We start from the raw sequence: 27,253 nt of genomic DNA, 5'->3' as shown, positions 1-27,253 counted from the left end.
TTTTCTTTCTCATTATTCTCTCTCATCATTATTTTCTCTCATATTAAACTTTCTCCGTATATCTAATTTTTTCTCTTATTTTCCTATAAAGGTAAAAAAGAAAATTTAAGGTTATTCTGATTAAAAATATTCAACTAATTAAATATTATTTATAAGAATGATACTAAAACTCATATCCATTATCATTTCATAATACTATGATACTTATTTCCATTCTAATTTTTATGAGAGAACCAAATGTCACCTAAATTCCAACATGAATATGATATAAATTATATAGATCAATATTGAGCCTGATATGATTTGCATTACGCCTAATATGAGCCCACATTGGATTTAAAGTTAAATTTTTAATAAAGTTTTAATATATTTTGAGAAATTAAAATAAATAATGAAAGGTATTATTGGACTCTTTACCGTTTAGGAATTTATCAGGCATGAAATAAATCGAATTAGATCTGTCTAGATTACATTTATAGGATAGAGGAAAAAAATAACCAGAGAAAATAGGAAAAGTAAGATTTAATTTAACCGGTTCGGATCTCTTCTGTGCCGATTCTCGAATAACGACAAACATGTTGACACGCGTGCAAAGCGCGTCCCAAAAGCAAATGTTCGTCGAACCCCTTCGTGCCCTAAGGTCTTTCGTCCCGTCCGTCCGATCCCGCCAGCGCCGCCAACTCCGTCCCCTCCCGCCAGCGCCGCCAGCTCCGTACCCTCCCGAAGTCGACGGCAACCAGCCTGCGTCCGCTCCCTCCGTACAGTGAGTCGACGAAATCCTTCTCTGTGCCCTAAATCCTTTCCTCCCTATCCCTTCTGCAGTTACGTCCGAGCAAAGCTCGGACATGGAAGTCTTTCTTTCATTTCGGTGAAGTAAGACTAAGCTCATGATCTTATTATCCTAGATCGGAACAAGTTAGTTGATAGGATTTTTTTTACGCCCCATGTCCCTCCCGTGTGATGACATGCAGACGTAAAAAGGAAAGACAGGGATGGGTTTTCTAGCTTTTGGCATAGCAGGCCTCCCAGTAGGAGGCCCACATGACGGGGCTATTAGCTCAGTGGTAGAGCGCACCCCTGATAATTGCGTCATTGTGACTGGGCTGTGAGGGCTCTCAGCTACATGGGTAGTTCAATGTGCTCATCAGCGCCTGACCCGGAGATGTTCCCTCCCGCCAGCTCCGCCAACTCTGCCCCCTTCCTTCGTTGACAGCAGCTCCAGCTCCTTCCCCTCCCAAAGTCGACAAAGGTGGTCCCTCTATAGCATCAGGTAAGTTATTCATTGCAGCTTGAAGCTGTAGTCTAGCCTCAGCTGCTCTAGCTAGTAACTCCTCGATTGGATTCTCATTTGCAGCAGTAACTGTTGCAAGCTCCAGCTCCGTCCCCTATTTAGGGCTCTGTCGGAGAGGATGAAGCCGAATGACCAAGAGAAGACGTCGAAGGTGATGATGAGCCAACTTAGTTTGCCGTCAAGTGCCCAAGAAGGATGAGCCGTCACCGCTGTGCCGCAAGCAAGATTGCGAGCGTTAAAGGAACTCACAATACAAAATCTCCATTAATTAATTAATTGCTCCCTTTTAAAATTTTATAAAAAATTCCTAATTAATCGTACGACACCCCTTATTTCCCAATTCGGATCTTCTTTCTTGATGTGCGTCACATGTTTGTCGTTTAGCGAGTGGGACACAGGGACAGAGAGAATTTGAGACAGAAGATTCAAACTGGGAAACAAGGGGTGCCCTTTTGTAAATTATAATTAGGAATTTTTTATGAAATTTTAAAAGGGGGCAATTAATTAATTAATGGGAATCTTGTATTGTGAGTTCCTCTAATGCTCGCGATCTCGCTTGCGGCACGACGGCGACGACTCGTCCTTTTTAGGCACTTGATGGCGAACTAAGTTGGCTCGTCATCACCTTCAGCGTCTTCTCTTGGACACTCGACTTTGATTCATCCTCTCCAGTAGCACCATAAATAGGTGATAGCATCAGGCTACCGGGTTCCATGATTCCGGTGTGGCCCTAAAAGCAAAATTCGAGAATTAGGTATGGAAGACTTCTTTGTCTTCTCATTAAAAGATCATAATTTTTTCCTCCGATTAGCTTTCCATCATCATGTGAACTTCATAAAAAAAAGAGCTAAATAATGTCTAGTATAGTTTGTCAAAAACTTGATTTACCATCTATTCATAAAATGTGTAACAATATCCTATATTAAAGCTAATTAGGAGAACCCCATCAGAGTCTTTGTATGGTTTGCAAAGATCTGTTCATAAAATTTTCACATAAGGTTTCCTTTTCTAAGGAATAAATTTGGTAGCATCCACAAACTAGTTATCTGTACACTTGAGAAATTATTGTACCGATTAATTCAGCTTAACAGTATAACAAAGTTGTGATGACTAAACTAAACAAAGTAGTATGTGCATTAATAAGTTTTGTGACTATTAATGCAGTTCGGATCTTCTGTCTCAAACTCTCTCTATCCCCGTGCCCCACTCACTAAACAACAAGCATGTGACGCGCGTCTGGACAGAAGATCTGAACTGGGAAATAAGGGGTGCCCTATTGTAAATTGTGATATAATTAGGAATTTTTTATGAAATTTTAAAAGGGAGCAATTAATTAATTAATGGGGATCCTGTATTGATGCTCGTGATCTCGCTCACGGCATGGCGGCAACGGCTCGTCCTTCTTGGGCACTTGACAACGAATTGAGTTGGCTTGTCATCACCTTTGGCGTCTTCTCTTGGTCACTCGGCTTTGATTCATCCTCTCCAGCATCACTGTAAAGAGGTGATAGCATCGGGCAACTGGGTTCCACAATTCCGGTGTGGCCCTAAAAGCAAAATCTGAGAATTAGGTATGGAAGACTTCTTTGTCTTCTCACTAAAAGATCGTAATTTTTTCCTCCGTTTAGCTTTCCATTATCATGTGAACATCAAAAGACTGAAATTGATTAATGCAATACAACAAGTGATAGTAGTAATTTTAATTAAGGCAATTTTTTATAGATTATTAATTTGATTTTGTTGTGCCCAAAAGGATATTCACATATCTCCATAATGATATGATATTGTCCATTTTGGGTCTAAGCCCTCATGGCTTAGCTCTTGTGCTCTGCCCAAAATGCCTCATGCCAATGGAGATATCTTACATCCTTTTAAACCCATGATCTTTACCAAATCTTTCTAATGTGAGACTTTGATTGAATCCCTAATAATCCTCCCCTCATGCGAGGACCGCAATTGCTCTCATGGTCCGGGCCTCCCCGCGAGCATCCGACCACTCTTGATGTGCTTCGGGTCTCTCCGCGAGCATCCAGTTATCCTGACCTGCTCCGGGCCCTCCTTGTGAGTATGCGGTCAACCTGACATGCTCTGGGCCTCTTTGCAAGCATCTGCGTTTGGTCACTCTTGACCTGACCTGCTCCGGGCCTCTCTGCAAACATCTACGTTCGGTCACCTAACCTGTTTCGGGTCCTCCCCGCGAGCATTCGGTCACTTGACTTGCTTCGGGCCCTCCTCGTGAGTATCCGGTCAACCTAACTTGCTCCGGATCTTCCCGCAAGCATTTGCACTCGATCACCTTGACCTAGTCTGAACTGTGAGCATCCTGCTCACCTTGACCTACTTTGAGCCTCCTCGCGAGCATCCGATCATCTTGACCTGCTCCGAACCTCCTTATGAACATTCGGTCACCCTGATTTGTTTTGGGCCTTTCTAGGAACATTCGGTCATCCTGACCTGTCTCGGGCCTTCCCAACAGGCATCCACATCCGGCCACTTTTGATCTGCCTCGGGCCTTCCTGCGAGCATCCGGTCACCCTGACCTGCTCCGGGCCTCCTTGCAAGCATCTAGTCACTCTTGATCTACTCTGGACCTCCCACAACTTTGTTCAAGGCGAAATCTTTCAATACAGGACTTTGATTGAATCCCCAACAAATTCATTATTCTCGAAATACAACCTTGTTTCTGGCTACAATGAATTTATTATTGCAAACCTTTTAGTAAAACTCTAGGGAGAAGAATAGTGTATTAGCTTAGATGTTTTAATTTCCTTGTTATTGAGAATCCTGTAGTAGTTAAAATTGAGGGAGAGGAAAATCATATAGCTTGGAGGTTGTACTTGTATAGTTTGTGGTAAATACAATGTTGCTTTCAACTATTTTCATAGGTTTAACCTGCCAAACCTATGAGCAAACCTACGGACTGAATATTACAGTGTAAATGTTTAAGTCAAGTCGCTTCTAGTTCAGATCACTCATTTGTGACATTGACTGATGCTTAAAATTCTGTTGCACTAAATTGCCTCATGCACTCACAGAAAGCCCAGATTGTTTTTATCTATAATCGAAGTAGAATTAGTCTAATAGCCTGATAAATTTGATGAATTAATTTAAGTTTGCCTCCATGTGCTGCCCGGTTTGGCTCATTTGGCAATGTGGTAATGAACCCTTGAGGACTAACGCCTTTTGACAAAGCTGCCTAGTGCTTTATTCGGGTATATGAGATTACTTATTTTGTCAGATAAGCAAACATCGGAAGCTCTCTTAGTTGGGAGACTTGAGAAGTCTCCATTGTTTGGTTGTAAACTATGTTATTCTCTTGCCTTTTGAAACATGAAAGGGCTGGATACAAGTTTGCTGTTGATATTTTGTTGGTATCAGGTGTCTGTCCTGTTGACATTGTTCAGATCTGTTTTCATTATTTTCTATCAGTGCCAAAAGGGGGTATGGCAAAGTTGGAGGAGATTGATACAGATGAATATGAAAAGATAATGGCTGCTAACAAAATGAAGAGGAAGAAGTATAGCATCATAATTCCAACATACAATGAGCGTCTCAACATTGCCCTTGTCATCTACCTCATCTTCAAACATCTTCAGTATGCCTGACTCCCTCCTTATTTTTCAACTCATGCTTAAAAAAACTCTTTAGTTCACTGTGGCAAATAAAACATACTAATATACGGGTTATTCAAATAGAACTTATTGGTGAATGTCTGTCTACTTGTTTTATAAAATACATCAGCATGGCTAACCCTAAATTATCAATATCAAGTGATTGATTCACTAATGTCATAATGTGCGTTATTCTATGGATAGCTTAGGTTTTTATATATTTTTGTATATGAAATTATCAATTATGAATAATTCAAGTTAATTAATTTGATATATTATGCGGTATATGTAAGTTTTATGTATTGCTATACATGGTTGTCAATACAATTACTTTTACTTATTTTTCTTTAATGCTTCACGGGTGGCCCATATACTGCATATGCTTTATGCGATATCCGATTGCATTTCACTTGCATATGCTTTTTAAAATCTTGATAAGACGAGACGAGAAACTTTTTCTAATGATGTTTTTTTTCTCCCCACAAACTGTAACTAGAATGGTATGGAGTTATAGTGAGGGAACTGTATATTCCTGCTTCACACTCAGATCACATCTTGTTCTTGTGTGATGATGGTTGAAGTCAGTGATTGTTTTTCTTCCTACATTTATCTGAAACAGCTGTTGTTTCCTTTATCCGCCTTATGATATAAATGCCGATGTGAATGACTTGGTGAAAAATTAACCTTGGAATAAATACTCTACTGCTCATTGTTTCTTCCAAATATTTTGATTATCTCAAGGAATTTGTTATTAATCAATGTTCTCATTTTCTAAACTAACCTTGGGATCTGATTTATATATTCTGATAGCTTTTAATCTCTCTGGTCAACATCTATTTATCCATAGTATTTGTTGAGAATCGGAGTAAATATTTGTTCAGCTTTTGCTAGGGAGTCCGAGTTTGAAGTCATTATTGTAGATGATGGAAGTCCTGATGGAACTCAAGATATCATAAAACAACTACAGGATGTCTATGGGAAAGATCGCATTGTGAGTAGTCTAGTTGGATTATTAATAATGGTAGTCAATGATTTTGTATTGTTGTCAATGCCTTATTTATATATAATGTAATTCTGTCAGCTACTACGAGCAAGGCCAAAGAAGCTTGGTCTAGGTACGGCTGCAGCTTGTTTTGGTTTAGGTAGCAAATTCATGCCTAATCATTGAAATGGGTAAATAATGTGTAGGAACTGCTTACGTCCATGGATTTAAGCATGCATCTGGTGATTACATAATAATCATGGATGCAGATCTCTCACACCATGTATGTGCTTGATTATGGCAATTTGTTGATATTAAATTTCTGCAGTATTTTTGTTAATCCTAACAATCATTTTCTTGTGTGCAGCCAAAATACTTGCCCAACTTCATCAGGTACTGATTTTACTTAGCATTTGAAAAACTTTAAAAAATACTACGGCAAAAGTTGGTATGGATATAAATAAGCTATTGATAGAAAAGTATTTAGTAGCTACAACTATGATTATTGATAACTGAATTTTAGATCAGACTTCTGTAAATGTTTTCATAGACTGTAGAGACATAGGTATTTCATGCAGACATAGTTATCTCACCCTTGATTCATGGAAGGTAGTTAGACATACAAATTCATTGTTTTTGAAGACAACCTGTTCATCATACTGCCAAAGTGAAATTTTCTGTTACAAGGAAAATAATAATTTTGCAAAAAAAAACATGAACAAGAGTAAAAAATGTTGCAGTTTCACATTATTAACAGAAACTGAAGAAAGAACAAGGTGCAACATAATCTTGTTGAAACTCCATGTTCATGTTTTCATCTCTAGGATATCAACCACGGTTATTGAATTTATAGCATGACTGGTGAGTAGGTTTAAACTTAAGAAACAAGTTGCGTTAGTACCTTTTTTAATAAACTGCAATATTGGTGTTTGAAAGTTAGAATGCAATATCAGTTTATTAAAATTTGAATCTGGCAGTTCAAGGAACATGATCTATATGTCATTGCAGGGGTTGTTTCAGGACTGACATCCTAACATGAGTCTGAAATGGTGACACGTTAATTGGTTCGCCTTTGGCATGTTGCAAAACTCATCTTGACAGCTATGCATGTAAATATATGAAATAAACAGTTAGAGCAAATTTCATTATAGGACTACACCAAGAATCAATAGTGTTTAAGTTTAGTTGAAAATTTAGGCATTCAAAAGTTTATGGTATCAACAATTACATTTTTAGACAATAGGGTGGGTTGTAGAATCATTTTGTGCATGGTTAATGGGATAGGTAAGGGTGCATCTAATTCATCTGCTTGCCAAATACAATTTATGTAGAAGGTAGGCTTTTATGGGCTGTCTATTGATACCAGTCTTGATTTGTCTTACAATTGATTATGCTTTTGGTAATATCATGTGTTATATACAAAGTGGAAGATACAAGCATATACAAGAGCGATTGTGAGAAATGATCACTGTTCTGGGTAGTAGCATAGTTGGGGATGAACATAAAACATTTTTTTAAGTGTCTTCTGCCATGTATTAAGAGCTGTGAATGAATTGATTCAGGAGGGGAAAAAACTGTAAAATGACTACACTATTTAATGAGACTCTTGTTTGGTTGTAGTGCACTAGAATTGTTAATAGAGTTGAATGGCTGAAAAATCAATGTGGCTAATCTCAAATAAGCTCCTTTCTAGTCATTGTTTGAATCATTTAAAATTCATCGTTACTAGCATATGGTCACATATTCCATATGGCTTCTTGTATTTTTATAGGACATGATACTTTTTGGCACATTTGTAGTCTTAAACTGAACCCCAAAAGTCAATGTTGACAGAATTGAATCTTGATGTTTATGTTTCCTAGGAAGCAAATCCAAACTGGTGCAAGTATAGTTACAGGAACCCGCTATGTCCGGCATGGTGGTGTGCATGGATGGAACCTTATGCGTAAACTCACAAGTAGGGGAGCAAATGTACTTGCACAGACACTTCTATGGCCAGGTGTATCCGATCTGACTGGTTCTTTTAGGTAATTCGTATTTGTACATATAATTACACTTTTCTTCATTCTGGTTGGCCTCTGAAGCAAGCAGCTGCTACATTAAGCTCATGCATAAATCCTAGTGGAACATGTTTTGCAGACTGTATGAGAGGAGTGCTTTCGAAGATGTCATAAGTTCATGCGTGAGTAAAGGATATGTTTTTCAGATGGAGATTATCGTCAGAGCTAGCAGGAAGGGCTATCACATCGAAGAGGCAAGATAATAGATTTATCTTTAGCATTGCAGTGAACTATTAAGATTATCGTTTGCGCATGTTAAAATTTGCTTGAAAGCTAAATTGTTTTGTAATGCAAAAATTGTAGGTTCCAATAACTTTCGTGGACAGAGTTTATGGGAGCTCAAAACTCGGCGGATCTGAAATAGTCCAATACCTAAAAGGCCTGGTGTACCTGTTGTTTACAACCTAAACAAGGAACAAATCAGTGAGTACTTCCACTGTCATCAATTGATCATAACTGCAACTTCACACCTTTTTGTTGGAAAATCAACAAGCAGGATTTTCCATTAACCCGGCCGGAACATATTCTCTACCATCTCGCTCAAACAGGTTATGTTCTTCAGCAGCAGCAATTTTTTTCACTACTATTTGAAGGATAATAATTTAATCCAGACTATTTCTTGTATGCTCAAGTTCTAGTTTGCTTATTTGTGTCGTAATACGCACACTAAACCAACTGTACCGGTCCATTCTTCTTTATAATCTTGCCTCCCCTACCTTCGACTGCTGCTGCCCGAGTGTTCGACGGAATTCGTCAATCAAACCTTCGCCTGGTCGTGAAGCCATCCTGCACCTCGTCTGCCTCCCGACCTCGCCGCCATGAAGCACGTCGCCTGTTCAACGGAATTATGCATGAATTTTATTCATAATTATTAACAAATCAAATTTATTAATATTTAAAACTATCTATTAAATGTATTTTATAATATTAAACGAATATAAACAGATTCATAAATATTTAATTCGACTTGCTACGCTGAACTTCTAAGAATCGAATTGAACAGTCTGCAGGTTAGATTATGTTCAAACTAATGGGTATGCCTCAAATTGAAACCTTGGTGTACAATTGGACAGTGATCTTTGAAGAACTGAAAAGAATCCAAATCTCAATACTTGAGGCAGAGATATATCATAGTAGAGTCGACAATTAGCATTTTGACGATAATATACAAGATAAAGAACTGACAAGGTTCCATGAGTATAAATACAGCAGCAACATCGACAACCAAGAGAAAAACATCCAAATGTTAGGAGAGTGATCACTAGTTTGAGTCATCTTCCATTTCGTCCTCGCCTTCCAAAAGCCACTTTTCAAGTTCATCCATTTCTTCCTCCTCATTGCTGTACCATCTACTTGCATTGTCGAGGAAAGTCATCCCTAGCTCCTCGCCGCGACATGCTAAGCGCAAGAAAGGGCGGGTTCTCAGTAAAGCATCTACCATATCTCTATTCAGGCTTCCGCTCATTCCCAGCCATCTCAAACTTGGGAAGTAAGGCCTCTTAAACCACCGAAATGCGAGTGGTGTGATTAAACCACATTCATAAACGTCCAGCACACACAAGCTGCTCCCAGGTGAGCTGCCTTCGATTTGCATGGATGCTAAAGCCATGACAGATACATCTCCGATATTTGGACAACCTCTGATACGAAGTTCAACGATCTGTATCCTACTTTTAGCAAGTGCCAAAATGGCCTCGTCTGTGAGATTGGGAAGCCTAGAGAGGTCCAACACTTGCAAGCTCTGATTCACTGAGCCACCACCAAATAGAGATGAAATGCCATTCGATGTGATTCTTCGACAGCCTCTAAGAGACAATGAAAACAATGGACAACTGCCATTGCCCAGGTAAGACAATCCTTTATCGGTAGTATCACTGCCATCCAACAACAACACTTGTAACTTGGGTAGATAACTTAAAGCCTTTACAGCCTCATCACCCAGATTCCGACAATCTCTCAGATCAAGAACCGTCAGCTGCTTGTTATCAGACAAACCCACAACACCAAGATTGCTTAACAAATTACACCACCTCAAGCTAACATGCGTTAGCAAAAGGGAAGTGGCAGAAATGTCATGGAAAACAAGATCTGTGAGTTGACTCCCATGAGACACCCTGAATTTCCGTAGGTTAGGACAAGAGTGTATTATGGCTCTGAAACCAGTATCTGTAACACGGCAAAAGCCCCCAAGACAGATACTTTCCAATGTGGAGCAACCATCAGACATTAAAAGAAAGCCGACATCATTAACTCGGCGGAAATAGGTGAACATGAACTCCTGACTGCGTAAAAGAGAAATGTGCTTCAATTTACCATGTGAGTTTATCTGTTGAAGCCCAGCATTAGTGAGATCAGAAGTCAATATAGGTTCCATGATAGGGGCATCTTGAAGATCCAACGATGACAATAACGGGAAGCCCTTTGAAATAAAACCAACTAAGTGATCTGTGATATAGTCCACTGAAAGGCATAGCATCTGAAGGCTGGGAAACATTGATGGTTTTTTAACAGGACTTGAGGGGTGAAGTGATTTCACTGTTGCACTGAGCAGTTCCATCAACATTGTCATGGGTATATATCCGATCTCCAGGCAAGAAAGAACTACAGAGGCATTTGCCCATACTTGGCCAAAATTGGGATGGTCGAATGAGGAAAAATCAAGTGCCAAAGTGAGTGTCTATAAGAAGAAAAAAATAGATCATTTCTCCAGTATTATAGCAAGATGCACTAAAATAGAATAATTTACTATGCATAATGATGGAATGGATGGTGCTGTGCACATTACTCAGCACAACCTTGGAAGTCATCCTCAATCATAGTATATTAGAAAGAAATAAAATAAAAGTTTTTCCCAAATTGTTTTCAGAATTTTAAATATGCATTTCCAGCAAGAAGAAACTAGTGAAAATCAACATATAAACACATCATTCTACCATTAATAGTAAGCTCCAAGATCCATATATCATATCAATCACACATCAGGATCATAAGCTAATAAACACTATCTGTCAGGTTTGATCAACAGGATAACTCTCTAGATGATTTCCTTTCCATATCTGTTTTTCTATTGACTTCCTCAAATAATAAGCAACTAGACATGTCTATGTTTTCTTAAATATTGATTTTCTTCCTCCCTCCCTGCAATCTTTACTCAAAACATTGATTCCTTCCTCCCTCTCCCTCTTTCTCAGCATGAAATCAATATCTACAGTACAATGATTTAGATGAGATAATTTTAACTCACCTCTAACTGAGAACAACCAGTAAGCAATTCCTCTAGATCAGCAAAAACAAATGAGAGTCCTCTACGTTCAGCTAGGGAGCTTAAAGACAGGGACCTATCAAAGGTAAAATCAATCAACACAGGAGATACATTCTTAGATTGAATTCAAGGATAATTTTTGAATAGCTTAAACCAAGTAGTTGGGACTCACAATGTGCTGTATCGTACTATAAAGGAAAGTTATGCATCATTGCATTCTACAATTGAGGAAACTTGCAACCAATATCAGAGCATTTTGAACTAATTTTCTATAAAAACATTTTACAATTATTAAGTCTTTGAGGATCAAGAAGAACAATAAACCACCAAACTATATTTATGGAAGTGAATTTGGTTTCAATTCAAAGCCTATGAGCAAGTTATGCACTTTTCTCTATAGTGGTTCAAAAAAAATAAATAAATGCCAATGTCAGTCTCAAAATCAAATGCTTTTGAGGATTGATTACTCTCTGATATCCATCCTAGAGCAAATATAAAAAAATTTATGGGCATCGATCTCAACTACATTTGAATTCAGTGGCAAGATAAGATCCATGTAGCTAGCATGTAGTTGAGTTCACAATTAGTCAAGACTCATCACATTCAACTAAAAGCATGCAGTGCCGTAACAAAGATAAAAAGGAAGAAATTAATGTGTTCATCATCACACTCAATAAGCAAGTTCATGGCAAACCAAATGAGCTCATGCACTTCAATATTAGCCAGATCCATTGGTTTATGTCATTCTTGTCCAGAGCCAAAGCACCATCCATGACCTAATCTTATAATCAATGCATCCTTTCTCTGACTTTCCAGAGCCAAAACAATAGGTTATGGTGGTGGTGGTAGTGCATAACAACAACCTGACCAGGAAGAGATTTAGCACCTGTAAGCTAGGTATGGATTCTAAGCACTAAAGAGCTGGAGAATAGTCAATAGTTTGTTTGCTAATGGGATCGTTTACTGGATTGTGAAGCTCCAAAAACACTATTCCACTTTGTAATAGCAAATATATGTGTGTAGATCATTAATCTGGACATTAAAAATTGAAAATTTGTAGCAGAGAATCACAAAATTGATTATTTTTTTTTTCCTTTTTTGTAAAGAGTATGGTTTTGGGTCGATATACATCTATTACCTCAGATCTCGGCACTTGCCACCAATTTCAGCGAGAAGCCTTCCACTCAAATTTTCGCAATTATGGAGACACAAGTCTTGAAGAGAAGGCCTGATCAAGAACCTGATCGACGAATCATCAAGGCGACTGCAGTCCAGCTTCAAGCTCTTCAGGTACGGATTTGGAGGTAGTAGCGGCTCCAGAAGATCCGCAGTCGGCGCGATTTCCTGTAATCACAAATCCCAAACAAGGGTCAAATCCTTGCGAAACGAGATGCCAAAGGATGTAGGAGACGGCTATAATACAAGGAGGTTAAAAGAAGGGACGAAGGACAATGCATGGCACGCGGCACCGCGAAGGGAGCGGCAGGTGGCAGCAGCCGAACAGAGGGAACGAGGGTCGAGGCGGGAGAGGATCGAAGCGAGGATGGCGAAGGGGAGGTAGTGCTCGAGCGCCAGCGGTGATGAATCAGGGGGATGCGCTCCTTGATCACCGAGCTCGAGCGCAGTGCCGACCTCTTCGTCGGCCATCTCCAGATCCGGCTGACTCCCAAGCGTTGAACGTGGCCGAGGAAGGGGATTCAGAGCATCTCCTGGATTTCTTCCTTCTGTTTCTCCACGGCAAAGACAAACACCGTTCGATCTCAACGTTTTTTAAGGTTGCGCTTGATGAAAATAAAAATAAATAAATAATAAAAAATCAGACATTTTTATTAAAAAAATATTAAAAGAAGAATTGATTTTTTTTTAGTTAATTTGATCAGCGTACTTAATTTGAAAAATTTTATACTTAGATTTTCTAAACGACATATTTATTTCTTAGTTTATCAATCTTGTCAATTATTACTGTGTTATATTCAAATTATAGTAAAAAATAACTCAATATACAAAAGAGATAAATTATATGATCATTAACCGCATCATTATTATGGTATTGTACTTTAAATAATAATACTGATACGATGATGATGAAGGGTCCCATTTCGTTATCACAGTGGAGGTCAAAGTCAAAGTGGTCAACACGTAGATGACATCAACCGGTCGGGCAAATCATGCCCGGACTAGGGAAAAGGCTTCGACCCGCCGTCGCCTCTGCTACGAAGAGAAGTCAAACAACCGGCGCTCAAGGGAGATGATGTGCAGAAGCCGAGCCGAGCCGAGCGGCTACCCTGCTCGGATAGACAACACAATTTAACTTCGGCCAAGCGGCTACCCCGCTCGGCCCGGTAGCAGCTTCGGCAATAACAAAGTAGACATTCGGTCGAGCAGACACACACTGAGGAACAGCGAGATTCTGGTCGACTAGACGGAGCACTAGGGCGGCGGAATTCCAGTCGAGTGGCCAATCCGCTCGGCCCAACAGTACACTCCTGATGATATCCAGTGATATTTTTTTGGGAGTTGGTGCCGCAGACACCGAGCATGGACTGTCAGAAGATCGTACGGCGAAAGCTTCCTCCACTGTCACTTCAGAAATATGCTCGGTCCGTTAAGGTACTGTGTTAGGGACACTTTACTGACAAGTCTTTTCAGGAAAAACTTTGAGAAACATGCTCTTCTTGGGAAGCGTGCACGTGCGCTACCAGAGCTCTATATAAAGGGGGTTCAAGTATCGGCGGAGGTATGCGATATTCACTGTTTGTGCTACAACCTTCTTGTTGCTCCGCTTTATTCTTCATCGGCAGTGACTGACTTGAGCGTCGGAGGGCCAACGCGGGGGACCCCTTCCCTGGCTCAGCACTGACGTAGTTTGTATTGCAGGCCCGAGCGGAGTGCACAGAAGGTCAGCGCCGGAGCGGAGTCCACAGGAGGTCAGCGTGAGCGCCACATCCCCAGCTTCCTGTCTCTTTGACTTTCGGACATGATCATATTTAGCGTCATATGTGGGAACACCACCTGCATTCGAACCGAGAAGATGGAGGATGTTGGACGACTCACCACCGTGACGCTCGCCCAGGAAGAGCTCGAGATGCTCGTTCAAGCTCGAGCAATGAAGATGATTGAGCAGCAGCAATAATAGGCGTTAGCCGATCGGCAAGTGCCATAGCCTGCAACATCGGCAGTCGGTAGACGAGCGGGGCCGGAAGACCGAGCGAAGCAAATCTCTGTGTGGGGGCATAATCGAATGCCGATCGACACACAGGGGGAAGCGCCGCCCGCGCTGATTCCCTTTCATCGCGCTTTGTTCCAAACCCCCTTGGAGATAGACTAGGTGAATCAAGAGCGGGGATCGTCTTTGGATGATGCTCCTGTTCAGGATACACGGAAAGGCAAGGCACCCTGAAGCAACGCGTCGCTTGAACGGATCAACCGGCAGTTCTCAGAGGAGATCTTACAAGACTCTCTGCCCAGACATTATACCCCGCTGGCGATTGGGACATACAATGGATCGATCGATCCAGATGATCATCTGGATCAGTTTGATAATGAAGCCACGCTGCACCAGTATACTGACGGAGTGAAGTGCCGAGTCTGTTGGTGCGGTTAGCACTAACGGTCTAACTCAGGTTTTGATGAATGACAAATCAGGTTAAGTTAGGTTCGTCGTTATCTAACACTCTGATCGAGTGTGCAGGATAAGTCCAGCTAGGTCGACGGGCTGACCGGATAGCTGGCGAGAAGTCCAAGCGGGTCGACGGGCTGACCGGACGCTTGGCGAGAAGTCTAGCTAGGTCGACGGGCTGACCGGATAGCTAGCAAGAAGTCTAGCTAGGTCGATGGGCTGACCGGATAGCTAGCAAGAAGTCCAGCTAGGTCGACGGGCTGACCGGATAGCTAGCAAGAAGTCCAGGTCGTCTGGCAGGTAAGTGAGGTAAGTCACTGGAGGGGAGTGACTGCGAGGACGCGTTCTCGGGAAGGGAACATTAGGCGTCGATCCGGCTTAGATCCATTTCGGATGTCTAAGTCGAGATCGTGACTAGATTCCGGTCTCGGAAAGACGGAATCTAAGTCATACTAACTTATGCTAATTCATACTATTATAAATGTGCTAATAATCTATTTTGCAGGATATATATTGCCTCGGACTAACTTTGTTTTGCAGGAAAAGGAGATTTCGGAACAAGGTGGTCCGGGCGCCCGGAAGGCAAATTATATCCAGCCGAGTCGTCGCCACGTGGAGCATCACGGTTTGTGCAGCTACGTCGCATTCCAGGCGCCCGGAACAGCATATAAAAAAAGCCCCAGGCAGGAGCTTCATCAACAATTCATCTGAGAACTCTTCTACTGCTGGTCTTGCTGCTCGACGTTCAGTGCGACGCCAACAACGCTCCGACAAAGTGCTCCTTCAGTTTTTATTTAATTTCCTTGTCGGTATTGCTTTATTTTCACTAGCATTTCCTATATTCATTCTGTAATCACATTTCGATTTGTTAGTGATTACCCAACGAAAGTGGTCAAGGACCACGGGCCTTCAAGTAGGAGTCGTCACAGGCTCCGAACGAAGTAAAAAACATTTGTGTCTATTTTACTTTTCCGCTGCGTTTATACTCTAAGTTTTTGAATCGATATTCACCCCCCCTCTATCGAATCTAACGGTCCTACAAGTGGTATCAGAGCCGGTACCGCTCTGATTTGGTGCAACCACCAATCAGACTGGGGGTGAAATTCTTTCTTTTTCCGGTCTTCAGTTTTACACTCAAAACTCCAAACTAGTTTATAATTTTCTATAATTTTTTCTTGCTAAATTGGTGCAACACCAATCTAGATTTTTTATTTTTATTTTCTCCTCCTGCACTACTAATCCAAGACCAAGTCTTGGGATTTTTTTTGGTTATTTATCTGTGTACAGGATGTCCCAACAAGAAGGCTTCAGCACAGTACGACCTCCACTTTTCAATGGGGACGATTTTCCATACTGGAAGAAGCGCATGGAGGTCTACCTCAAAACAGACTTCGACCAGTGGATAAGCGTTACGAGGCCCTACAAAATTCCAGCAGACACTTCCAGGAATATACTGGATCTTGAAGACTGGACAGCTGATTTGAAGAAGAAAGCATTAACAGAAAATAAAACAATCAACACTCTACAGTGCGGATTAACAAGAGAAGAACTAAACAGAGTCGGTCCACACAAAAACGCTAAAGAGCTGTGGGACAAATTGATCGAGCTGCACGAGGGAACGAGCGATGCCAAGGTAACCAAACAAGACTTGCTCTTGAATAAAATTTTTAATATAAAAATGCAGGAAGGTGAAACGGCGAATCAGCTCCACGCGAGGATCAAGGATATCCTCAACGGGCTTCATGCGATAGGCCACCAGATGGATAATAGAGACTTAATAAGGTACGCATTAAACGCCTTTCCACGTAATAGTTTGTGGGCATCAATAGTGGATGCCTACAAAATTTCTAAGAATCTTTCTAAATTAAAATTAGATGAGCTTTTCTGTGAATTAGAATTACACGAACAAACTAATGCTGGAGCCGAGAAATGTGTAGTTTTATTTGTAGGTTCCTCCAAAGAAAAGAAAAGCAAGCCTGAATTTGAAGAAGACTCCGACCAAGACTCCGAAGACGAAGAACACCTGGTGAACTTGGTAAGAAAAATGTTCACCAGGAGAAAGAGGAGCTTCAGCAAAAAGGATCTTCAAAAGATCAGTTCTCCTTCAGAACAAAAGAACGTGACTTGCTACGGCTGCAATAAAAAGGGACACTACAAGAACGAATGCCCAAAACTGAAGTTCGACAAACCAAAGCCAACCAGAAAGAAGGCACTCAAAGCAACGTGGGACGACTCCTCGGACGAATCAGAGGAAGAAGAGCAGAAACATCAGAGCCACCTCGCACTGATGGCCCGCGAAGACGAAACAGAAGACGAGTCGGAAGATGAAGACGGGTCTGAACCCGAAACAAGCCACGAGTCCATACTCGTTTCCAAAGGCCTGAATGAGGTATATTTTAATTTAAACAAAAAATTTTTTAGAATTATTTCCTGTTTAAATAGTAAATTAACCAAAATAGAAAATGAAAACAAATCACTTCTTGAGGAAAATCAAAACCTCAAGGAACAAATCAAAAATTCAAATCCAACTCAAGATCTAACACTTGAGGAGGAGAATTTATCACTAAAAAATGAGATCAACAGTTTAAAAGGAATGTTAGAAAAATTCACAACAAGATCAAAAAATCTTGACTTAATCCTGAACAATCAAAAAGCATGTTATAATAAAACCGGACTCGGATACAAGTCAAACTCAAATAAAACTTTTAAGTCGTTAATAACTCAATACAAATCAACTAATCAAGCGTGGGTTCCGAAAGCGTGCTTAACCACGCAAGTAGGACTCAATCAATATTATATACCTAAAGAAAAAATACATTATATAAAATCAAATAAACCAAACCAAAATCCAAAATACAAACCTAAATCAAATTCAAAATCTAAACAGTTTAAAAATCAACAAAATTATCACCAAGTTAACCATAACTATAAAAAGAATCGACACAAGCCTAAAATCAAAATTTATTAATGGCCAATAATTCAGGGGAGGCTCCAGAATAGCTGGCACCTCCAAAACTAACTTACCCGACAGGGTAACCCAAAACAAACTAACCCGGCAGGGTAATTAGAATTAGAGACCAAGTTTAACTTGAATCATGGTACTGGTGAAGTTTTTGGATGATAGTACGTTAGGGAAGCTTGGGCATCGCATGTCTAGAAAGATATGGCTTCGATCTGGTGCATTTGGCCAAGTGGAACTGACCGAAGCTACCCTTAAATGAATCCTAACCAGTTAGACCAAGATTTAGTACTAAGTTCCGTGGATAGGACTATTCGGAAAACCTCGAAAGGTTGGTTACTTCTAATGATGTCCATGTGACTCACCAAGCTTAGAAGTTTATCCGAAGAATGCCTATTTGTGGAAACCAAAACTAAATCTGAATCTAACACACGTTAAACCAAAACTCCATAATTAAAAATCCAATTTCATCTCACGAAATCATAGGATTCCCTGATTGAAAATATAAATCGGGTGAGATGAATAAGGCTTCAAAATTTTAATTTTAAACTTAAAAATTAATCTCAAAATTTTAATCTTAAATTAAAAAAAAAAATTAATTTCAAAATTTTTAATTTTTTTTTGATTTTAAACTTAAAAATTAATTTTCAAAATTCTAATTTTAAACTTAAAATTACTTTCAAAATTTTAATTTTAAATTAAAAATTAATTTTTTTAAAATTTTAATCTTAAAAACTTAAAAATTTTATTTTTAATTAATTTCAAACTTAAATTAATTTTACACTTAAGTAATGCATTCTCAAAAGACTAACTTTAAATCCTACTTACTGTAGGAAACCAAGTGGATTTTGGACAGTGGTTGCTCCAAACATATGACTGGAGATCACACCAAGTTCACTCAACTCACTTACAAAAGCCTAGGAACAGTTGCCTTTGGAAACAACGGCAAACTCAAGGTAATTGGTATAGGTAATATTGAATTAAAATTAGACTTTATAATTACAAATGTTTTACTTGTTGAAAATTTTAAATATAATCTTCTAAGTATAAGTCAATTGTGTGATACTAGGTATAAGGTCAAATTTCTATCTACAGAGTGTTTAATCAAACATCTAGATAATCCTACCATAAGCCTAAAAGGTTTTAGAAAAGACAACATCTATGCCATCAACCTAACCATTTCTTCCATTAAGTGTTATTTAACACAAAAAGAAGAAACTTGGTTATGACATAGGAGGATGTCTCACACCAACTTTAGAAATATAAATAAACTAAATGGACTTGTAAAAGGCTTACCAAAGCTACCTAACTTAGATTCAACTATATGTAATGCTTGTCAACAAGGCAAATAAACTAAATCAACCCACAAACAAACAAATCAACCACAAACTAACTCAATCTTAGAACTCCTACATTTAGACCTTTTTGACTCCCATGGAGTCAAATCTATAAATGGAAACTTATATTGCCTAGTAATTATAGACGATTATTCTAGGTTTACTTGGGTAAAATTCTTAAAACATAAAGATGAAACTTTTGAAATTTTTACAAATTTTTGTAAACAGATTGAAAACGAAAAAGATATTAAAATTAAAAGAATTAGGAGTGACAACGGGGGAGAATTTAAAAATCACAACCTTAACAGTTTTTGTCTAGAAAACGGTTACCATCATGAGTTCTCATGCCCTAAAACCCCCCCCAACAAAATGGAATTGTAGAAAGAAAAAATAGAACCTTACTTGAAGCTTCTAGAACAATGTTAAATGAGTATAACCTGTTGGGACCTTAGATGGCTAGAGGGGGGTGAATAGCCTCTTTGAAAAACACTAAACACAAATTACTTCAAGAACTTTGTTAGCACAGCGGAATTAGAAAACTAAAACAAGAAAGCACAGCACACTAACTCAGAGATTTACGAGGTTCGGGGATAACTTGCCCCTACTCCTCGGCGTGTCCGTAAGGTGGACGAATCCTCTTGATCTTTCGGTAGATCACACCCCGAAAGCTATCCGGCTAAAGGATTCTCCTTCTCGGTGGAGTAACCTCTCCACAAAGTCTTTAACAGCAGTAAGAAATTAAGCACAAGACTTACAGTAGTGGCTCAAGTGAAATGATCAAAGGAAGCTCACAGCCACAATCAGCGAAGAACAAGCACACTGCTTCAATCTTCCAGAGAGTTTTTTCACCACAGTGTTTTTCACAGCAAGAGCACTAAAAGCATTGTTACGAGAGTCTCTCCTCTCCACCTTCATATGCCTCTCTGCTCTGTAACGGATCTCTGCCAAACCTGCAGCAAATCCCTGCAAATCCCTGCAACCGTCCACGACGTCGCCAATCACGCTTCTTCCTTGTCTGATTGTCTCAGCTCCCACCAATGGCATCCTCGTTTCCACTGGTACCTCTGAGCTTGAACCTTTCAGCACAAGTCAAGCTGATTTCGACCAAACGGCTGCCAGCAGATCGCAAACGAGACGTTGCTACCAAAACTGGTTTGTCCGCAGCGAGACACAGCAAAAGCTTTTTCGTCGCCTTCTACTAATGATCCTCAATTTGAATTCATCCAACATCAAGTAATCTGTAACCTGTAACTTCGAAAAAGCTTACAGCAGATGGTTAGAAACGAAATAGGTAAAAGCAATTGCGAATCAGAAACAATAAGAGAAAGCGCATGCAAAACAAGCCATACTGTGGATCGGTCTGCAGACCGATCCATGCTTTCTGAATCATCTCTGATCGGTCTGCGGACCGATCAGGAACTAATCTGATCGGTCCCCAGACCGATCAGGCGTCGCTCTTTCCGAAGGTGCGCAGCTTCTGATCGGTCTGCGGACCGATCAGGCACTAATCTGATCGGTGCCCAGACCGATCAATGAAATCTCAGTAGGCTACTGATTGATTTCTGATCGGTCCGCAGACCGATCAGTAAAATCACAGTGGGCTACTGATCGATTTCTGATCGGTCTGCAGACCGATCAGTAAACGTTCAGTAGCCACTGATCAATTCCTGATCGGTCGGCAGACCGATCAGGTATAAAAGTTTCACTGGATCGGTCCGCAGACCGATCCAGGTGTTCAAGGTTTCACTGGATCGGGCTGCTGACCGATCCAGCTTTTTGACTCAGTCCGGGTCGAGCCCTCTCTGACCTAGCCCGGAGAAACGAGCTCCCTAGCTCTCTCCGACTTCACATGCCAAGCTTCCTTCTTGGACTTTTCAACACCAGATGTCCGATCACCCTTGATCCATCTGGATTTTCCCTTGCCTGGCTTCACTCACCAGGACTGCACCTAGCTTCACTCACTAGGGTTTTCACCTGGCTTCACTCACCAGGATTTCCAATCAGCTCCCTGCTTGGACTTCTCCAGTGCCAAGTCTCCATACTTGGACTTTTTCCCGAATCAGGTCAACCAAGTCAACCTAGATTAGTAATTAATCTGAGTTAAATATCTGATACAAACTTAAGTCAGTGTCAACAGCAAAACAACATCCAGGTCAGACTGTATCAACAATCTCCCCCTTTTTGTTGTTTGACAACACGATTTAAGTTTAGATCAGAAATGCTCATTTACCCATAATTTTAGGGAAATCGGGATCCTCCCCCTAAGACGGATACACTACCAAGTCAATGACGGGAATCAAGATCCTTCCCTTTATCCTCTCCCCTAAAATCAAGCTTTTATACATTTCTAAACTTAGGTATCCTCTCCCCCTTTGTCAAACACCGAAAAGGTGCAAATGAGGTGACAAAAACCCAAAAGGCTCCCCCTTAAACCATACTACCTTCTCTTAACCGACCCAGAGTTCCCTCTTAGGTCTCAATATGACAGTAAGAAAAACAAAAGATACAATCAAATCATGGCATAGGAACAGCATAAAAAATACAGAAAATGAAGCATAATAAGAAGCAAGCAACTATAAAACCGAGGAGCATAAATATATGAGTAGCATCAGAAGTACAAATATCCAGGGCAGACTAACACATAGCATCCAAAATACATACAGACTAGGTGACACACAAACTACATCAATCAACATCCTCAACATGAGGAGCATCATCATCATCGGTAGGAAGGGTGAAATCCCGAGACGGCACGCTGGAGGATGGATAGCCTGGGTAAGACTGCGGAGGCGGGTATCGTGCCATCCATCCGAGTAGCAACTGCTGTGTCACCACCTGATGACTGCGCATATCATCGAAGCGCTGGTCAATATGCCCGCGCAGGTCATCGTAGCGCTGGTCTATCCGAATACGTAGTCCATCGAACTCAGCAGCCACCATCTCCTCGTGTCGATCAAAGCGGCTCTCCAGCTCGGCGATCTGCCAGCGCAGATCAGGATCCGCCTCGCCAATGTCAGCAGGAGGAGCAGCTGCAACCTGTCGTGGAGGGCCCCGTGGTAACTCACCTAAGGCTCTCCCATCCTTCCACTGAACATCCCCATTTCGCCCTATGATTCCAGACTTGGAAAATGCCCGTTTCCCAAGTCGACAATCCTGCCTGACCATTTTGATTATTCTACCCTTAGAGACATCAATCTGAAGGGTCTCAAGCCAATCAGTAATTATATGCCCATAAGGCATATAAATAGTGAAGCCGCTAGGCTGAGAATATGATATGATCGAGGAGTAGATACTCGACATGATATCAAAATCAAGACGCCTACGCAACCCATAAAGCATCAGACAATGATACGGTCGAATCTCTGATAATGGTTTAGATGTGATAGGTAGAAGACAGTTCATGACAATTTTAAAAAGAATATAATCTTGAGGAGATAATCTCAAGGCTGCAAAAGTAGGGAAGTCAACATCTAGCTCATCTAGCCCTTGTCTAGGCTGTCTGAAGAAGTACTCATATATGTCGTCAGGTGAGATATCAAACGGTGGAAGTAATTGTTCTGGTAAGTCAGGAAATATCGAAAAAACATCACCGGAACACCTCCGACAATCGAGATACTCAAAGAAAGATGAGATACTGAAATCAAGAGTCCGCTTAGCAACTCTTGTTTTAAAACCTTGATCACTAGTCTCATGAAGGTTATTATAGAACTCAGAGACCAGGTCATAGTTGATATCTCGTTCCAAGTAGACTAGTGAATCGAGTTTGTAGTATGCTATGATTTCGGACACTTGTGGGCAAAATTCGTCCATGAATTTTCTATCCACGGACCTACAAGGGAGTAACTTGAAAGTCCTTTGTTGAAAAGCTTGCTCAGACTGGCGGTTTGGGAATCTACTGGAACTAGCTGGTTGTGGTCGAGAGGGAGCAGGAGAAGTTTTGGATTTGGATTTCTTGGTAGGTTCCTTAGAGGTTCCCTCACCATCAGTGGGTTTCTTCCTAAGGGGTCACAATGGGATAAAATGGGGCATTGAGTGAGCACCGGAGCCATCAACAATGAAGAATCGAGACAACAAAACAACAGAAGATTCAGTGAGAAATGAAAACACAAAGCCAAGTTTTTAGAGAGGCAAGAAGTTACCTTGGTGCCATTTGAACTTTAGAATAGGGCTTCGAGGGTTAGAGCTTCGGGTAGGGTTTGCTGTGCAACGAGAGAGGAAAAAGAGTGGAATGGTGGGGAGAGACGGCTAGGGTTCGCGTGAATGAGGGAAAAAGAGGGATCGGGAGGTTTTAAGGGTTGAGTGGGTGTACAGTGAAGAAATGATCGGACGGTTGTCCGATCAGAAGGTTTCCGAAGCCCCTGATCGGTCACCAGACCGATCAGGGAACCTCCTGATCGGTCTGTAGACCGATCAGAAAGTGCGAAGCTGATCGATCCTCGGACCGATCAGGGAACTTCCTGATCGGTCCGTAGACCGATCAGAGATCGATCAGTAAGCCCAAATCCCAGACTTAACCAATGGAACCACTGATCGGTCTATGGACCGATCAGAAGTGATACCAGCGTATCAGATTATCCTGATCGGTCCCTGGACCGATCAGTGAGGCGCACACAAATAACCTGATCGGTCCTTGGACCGATCAGATTACAAACAGAAAGGTTGGGAAGTTTTTGGATCGGTCTGTCGACCGATCCATCTTCTCCTGATCGGGCTGTAGCCCGATCAGTGTCTGATACTGAAGTTTTCAGTGATTTCAGTAACCGAAATACTTAGATATGGTTGATAGTTCGTAGAAGTTTCTCCAGTAAAACTTTCAAAATCAATATCTAGAACGCTGAGAATCTACAAGCATAACTATGTCCTAACAATGGCCTCTTATGGTGTGAATTTGTTTATAACCTGAGACTTTCAAATTCGACCACAAACACTGAGATTTCAGACAAGTTTCAAGTTTGTCAAAATAGACAACTCAAGGTTAAAGACTTAAATCTTCAACCTTGCTATGTTATGTTCAGTCCCAAATTTGGCAAAAATATGTCCAAATTTCTATCATTATTTCAATGACTTATCCTAGTTTCAATCAAAATCACGGAAGGTATCGATCAAAGGTATCAAACATTCTAACAATCAAGATTACATGATTTAAAGGGAAAAGTCCAACCAAGTTTCCTTGGTTGGAATATATGAGTAAGATCTAGGAACCAAATACACATGAGTTATGTAATGGTCTTCCCCATACTCAATTAATGTCTCTTCAACCTAATTATTCAAGGGATGCATGATACATTTTGAATAATTTGGTTGTTCCTAGCATCTCACCCCATTTCTAGCAAACAAAAACAATTTGTTAAACCTTATCGTTTGTGTGAGATGTCCCCAAATTGCCCAAATCAGTTTCCCAATTACTCTTGTCATTTTAATAGTCCTTATTGATCATGGTGAGGTTCTAATGACCTAAGGAGCCAAACACATCCCCAACTCCCTCCTTAAATGACTAAATTCATTTTCCGGAAGGGGTTTGGTGAAAATGTCGGCTAGGTTTGACTTTGACTCCACATATGTGAGCACAATGTCACCCCTAGCTACGTGATCTCTAATGAAGTGATGACGCACTTCAATGTGCTTGGTCCTAGAATGATGGACTGGATTTTTAGTTAGGTTGATCGTGCTAATGTTGTCACATAGCACTTGTACACCCTTATAAGAAAGTCCATAATCCTCTAGGGTGTGTATCATCCACAACAATTGCGATACACTCTCTCCCATGGCAATATATTCGGCCTCGGTCGTGGAGAGAGCAACACAATGTTGCTTCCGACTTGACCAACTAACTAAAGATGAACCTAAAAATTGGCAACCCCCACTAGTGCTTTTCCGATCCAATTTGCACCCAGCATAGTCGGAATCGGTATAGCCTATCAAGTCAAAAGACTCTGTACGAGGGTACCATAGACCTACTCGAATTGTGCCCTTAAGGTATCTCAATATTCTCTTAACTGCAATTAAATGAGATTCCTTGGCACAGACTTGATATCTAGCGCACATGCCCACAACAAAAAGTATGTCCAGTCGACTAGCTGTGAGATATAGAAGACTACCAATCATGCTTCTATATTGCGTTAGATCAATTGGTTTTCCACTCTCATCATTGTCAAGGCGAGTGCTTGTCGCCATTGGAGTGGACACTTCCTTAGAGTCACTCATATTGAATTTTCTAAGCATCTCTTGAGTGTATTTTGCCTGATGGACATAAATTCCATCTCGAGTTTGTTTGATTTCAAGTCCAAGGAAGAATGTCAATTCTCCTACTAGACTCATCTCAAACTCACTTTCCATGTGAGAAATAAATTCATTCAAATAGCCCTTGTTATTTGAGCCACAAATTATGTCATCGACATATACTTGGGCTACAAAAATATTTTCATCTCTACGTAGAAATAGTGTTGGGTCTATTTGGCCTCTCACAAAACCCTTTTCTAGTAAATATGTTGACAACCTTCGTACCAAGCTCGAGGTGCTTGTTTAAGCCCATAAAGAGCTTTCTTGAGCTTGTATACGTGGTTTGGAGCTTCGGTACTCACAAACCCCGGGGGTTGTTCAACATAGACCTCTTCTTTAATGAAGCCATTTAAGAAGGCAGATTTAACATCCATTTGATAGAGTTTGAAACCTCTATGTGCAGCAAAAGCTAGCATCAAACGAATGGACTCTAATCGTGCCACGGGAGCATAAGTCTCATCATAATCGAGACCTTCGACTTGACTATAGCCCTTGGCTACAAGTCTTGCCTTGTTTCTTACAACTTCTCCCTTTTGATTTAACTTATTTTTGAAGACCCATTTAGTTCCAATAATGGTGGTCTTCTTAGGTCTAGGAACTAAGTCCCACACTTGGCTCCTTTCAAATTGACCTAATTCGTCTTGCATAGCTATGATCCAATCAGGATCGTGCAATGCCTCATCAACTAATTTTGGTTCAATCTCTGAAATCAATGCGACTTCATTAGACTCATTTCTGAAGAATGACCTAGTCCTAACCCCTTGTTGAATGTCTCCCACAATTTGGTCTTGGGGATGACTAGAGGCTATCCTAGATTGTCTTGGTGTTGATGGTGCCTCATGAATGGTCTCACTAGGCACAGGCAAGGACTCAATATCTGGCAAAGGATCAGATTGAGTTCTTTGTTGCCTTTGTTCATCATCTTCAGAGTCAACTTCGACTCTTCCAATGTTTTGATCATTCAAACTTAGATTTCTAAGTTCGAATTGAATTTCTCCTACATCCCTTGATTGATCATTTGATTTAGGGATTTCTTCAAATGCTACGTCTGAGGACTCTTCAATCAATTTAGTCCTCTCATTGTAGACTCGATAGGCTTTGCTGGTAAGAGAGTACCCGACCAGTATCCCTTGATCAGCCTTAGCCGTGAACTTCCCAAGATGGTCCTTGGTGTTTAAGATAAACACTTTACAACCAAACACCCTAAGATGTTTAATTGTAGGCGGTTTCCCAAACCAAAGTTCATGGGGAGTCTTTCCTAAAAACCTATGTATTAAAACTCGATTTTGCACATAGCAAGCTGTATTCACAGCTTCAGCCCATAAGTAGCTCGGTAGTGAGTACTCATGAAGCATGCTTCGTGCAGCCTCTTGTAGAACTCGGTTCTTTCTCTCCACAACCCCATTTTGCTGTGGGGTCCTTGGAGTAGAGAACTCATGCCTATATCCCTTTTCTTGACAAAACTCTAAAAACCTATGATTTTGAAATTCCCCACCATGATCACTTCTAATGGTTTTAATTGTTGTCGATTTTTCATTTTCAGTTCTTCTACAAAAGGAAATAAAAATATCTATAGTTTGGTCCTTATGTTTCAAGAAGAAAGTCCATGTGTATCTAGTAAAATCATCAACGATTACCAAACAATATCTACTTCCATTCAATGATATTACACTACTGCAATCAAATAGGTCCATGTGCAATAAATCTAAAGCAGTAGATGTACTTACATTGCTTTTACCTTTATGGACAGCTTTTGTTTGCTTACCCTTTTGACATGCATCACATAGTTTGGTCTTGTGGAACTTGATGCTTGGTAAGCCTCGCACTAATCCTTGGTTGGCCAACTTCCGGAT

General features: G+C 40.5%; 2 protein-coding genes across 8 annotated transcripts; one reads left to right on the top strand and one right to left on the bottom strand.

The window, feature by feature from the left end:
* The first annotated feature begins 602 nt into the window (after positions 1-602).
* LOC122018739 (dolichol-phosphate mannosyltransferase subunit 1-like) lies at positions 603-8,668 on the top strand. 7 transcript variants are annotated; one of them, XM_042576146.1, is made up of 10 exons: positions 835-1,270; positions 1,355-2,045; positions 4,721-4,886; positions 5,784-5,893; positions 5,984-6,017; positions 6,091-6,167; positions 6,252-6,277; positions 7,747-7,911; positions 8,024-8,138; positions 8,248-8,668. In XM_042576146.1, exons 3-10 carry the CDS (start codon positions 4,835-4,837, stop codon positions 8,350-8,352), a joined length of 684 nt encoding a protein of 227 aa, XP_042432080.1. In that variant the 5' UTR covers positions 835-1,270; positions 1,355-2,045; positions 4,721-4,834; the 3' UTR covers positions 8,353-8,668. The 7 variants fall into 7 exon arrangements, with proteins under 7 accessions (XP_042432078.1, XP_042432080.1, XP_042432079.1 ...); XM_042576141.1 differs by having other exon boundaries at positions 839-1,270; positions 5,794-5,893; XM_042576144.1 differs by lacking the exons at positions 835-1,270; positions 1,355-2,045 and adding an exon at positions 603-763.
* A 354-nt stretch (positions 8,669-9,022) lies between these two features.
* On the bottom strand, positions 9,023-12,962 carry LOC122018738 (F-box/LRR-repeat protein 10-like). Its single transcript, XM_042576139.1, has 4 exons — positions 12,629-12,962; positions 12,345-12,550; positions 11,189-11,282; positions 9,023-10,621 (listed from the first exon to the last, which is right to left on the bottom strand). Exons 1-4 carry the CDS (start codon positions 12,851-12,853, stop codon positions 9,206-9,208), a joined length of 1,941 nt encoding a protein of 646 aa, XP_042432073.1. The 5' UTR covers positions 12,854-12,962; the 3' UTR covers positions 9,023-9,205.
* Positions 12,963-27,253: the final 14,291 nt, after the last annotated feature.

The sequence above is a fragment of the Zingiber officinale genome, chromosome 9A (assembly GCF_018446385.1).
Source record: "Zingiber officinale cultivar Zhangliang chromosome 9A, Zo_v1.1, whole genome shotgun sequence".
Lineage (NCBI taxonomy): Eukaryota > Viridiplantae > Streptophyta > Magnoliopsida > Zingiberales > Zingiberaceae > Zingiber > Zingiber officinale.
This window is presented reverse-complemented; position numbering and strand designations above follow the sequence as displayed.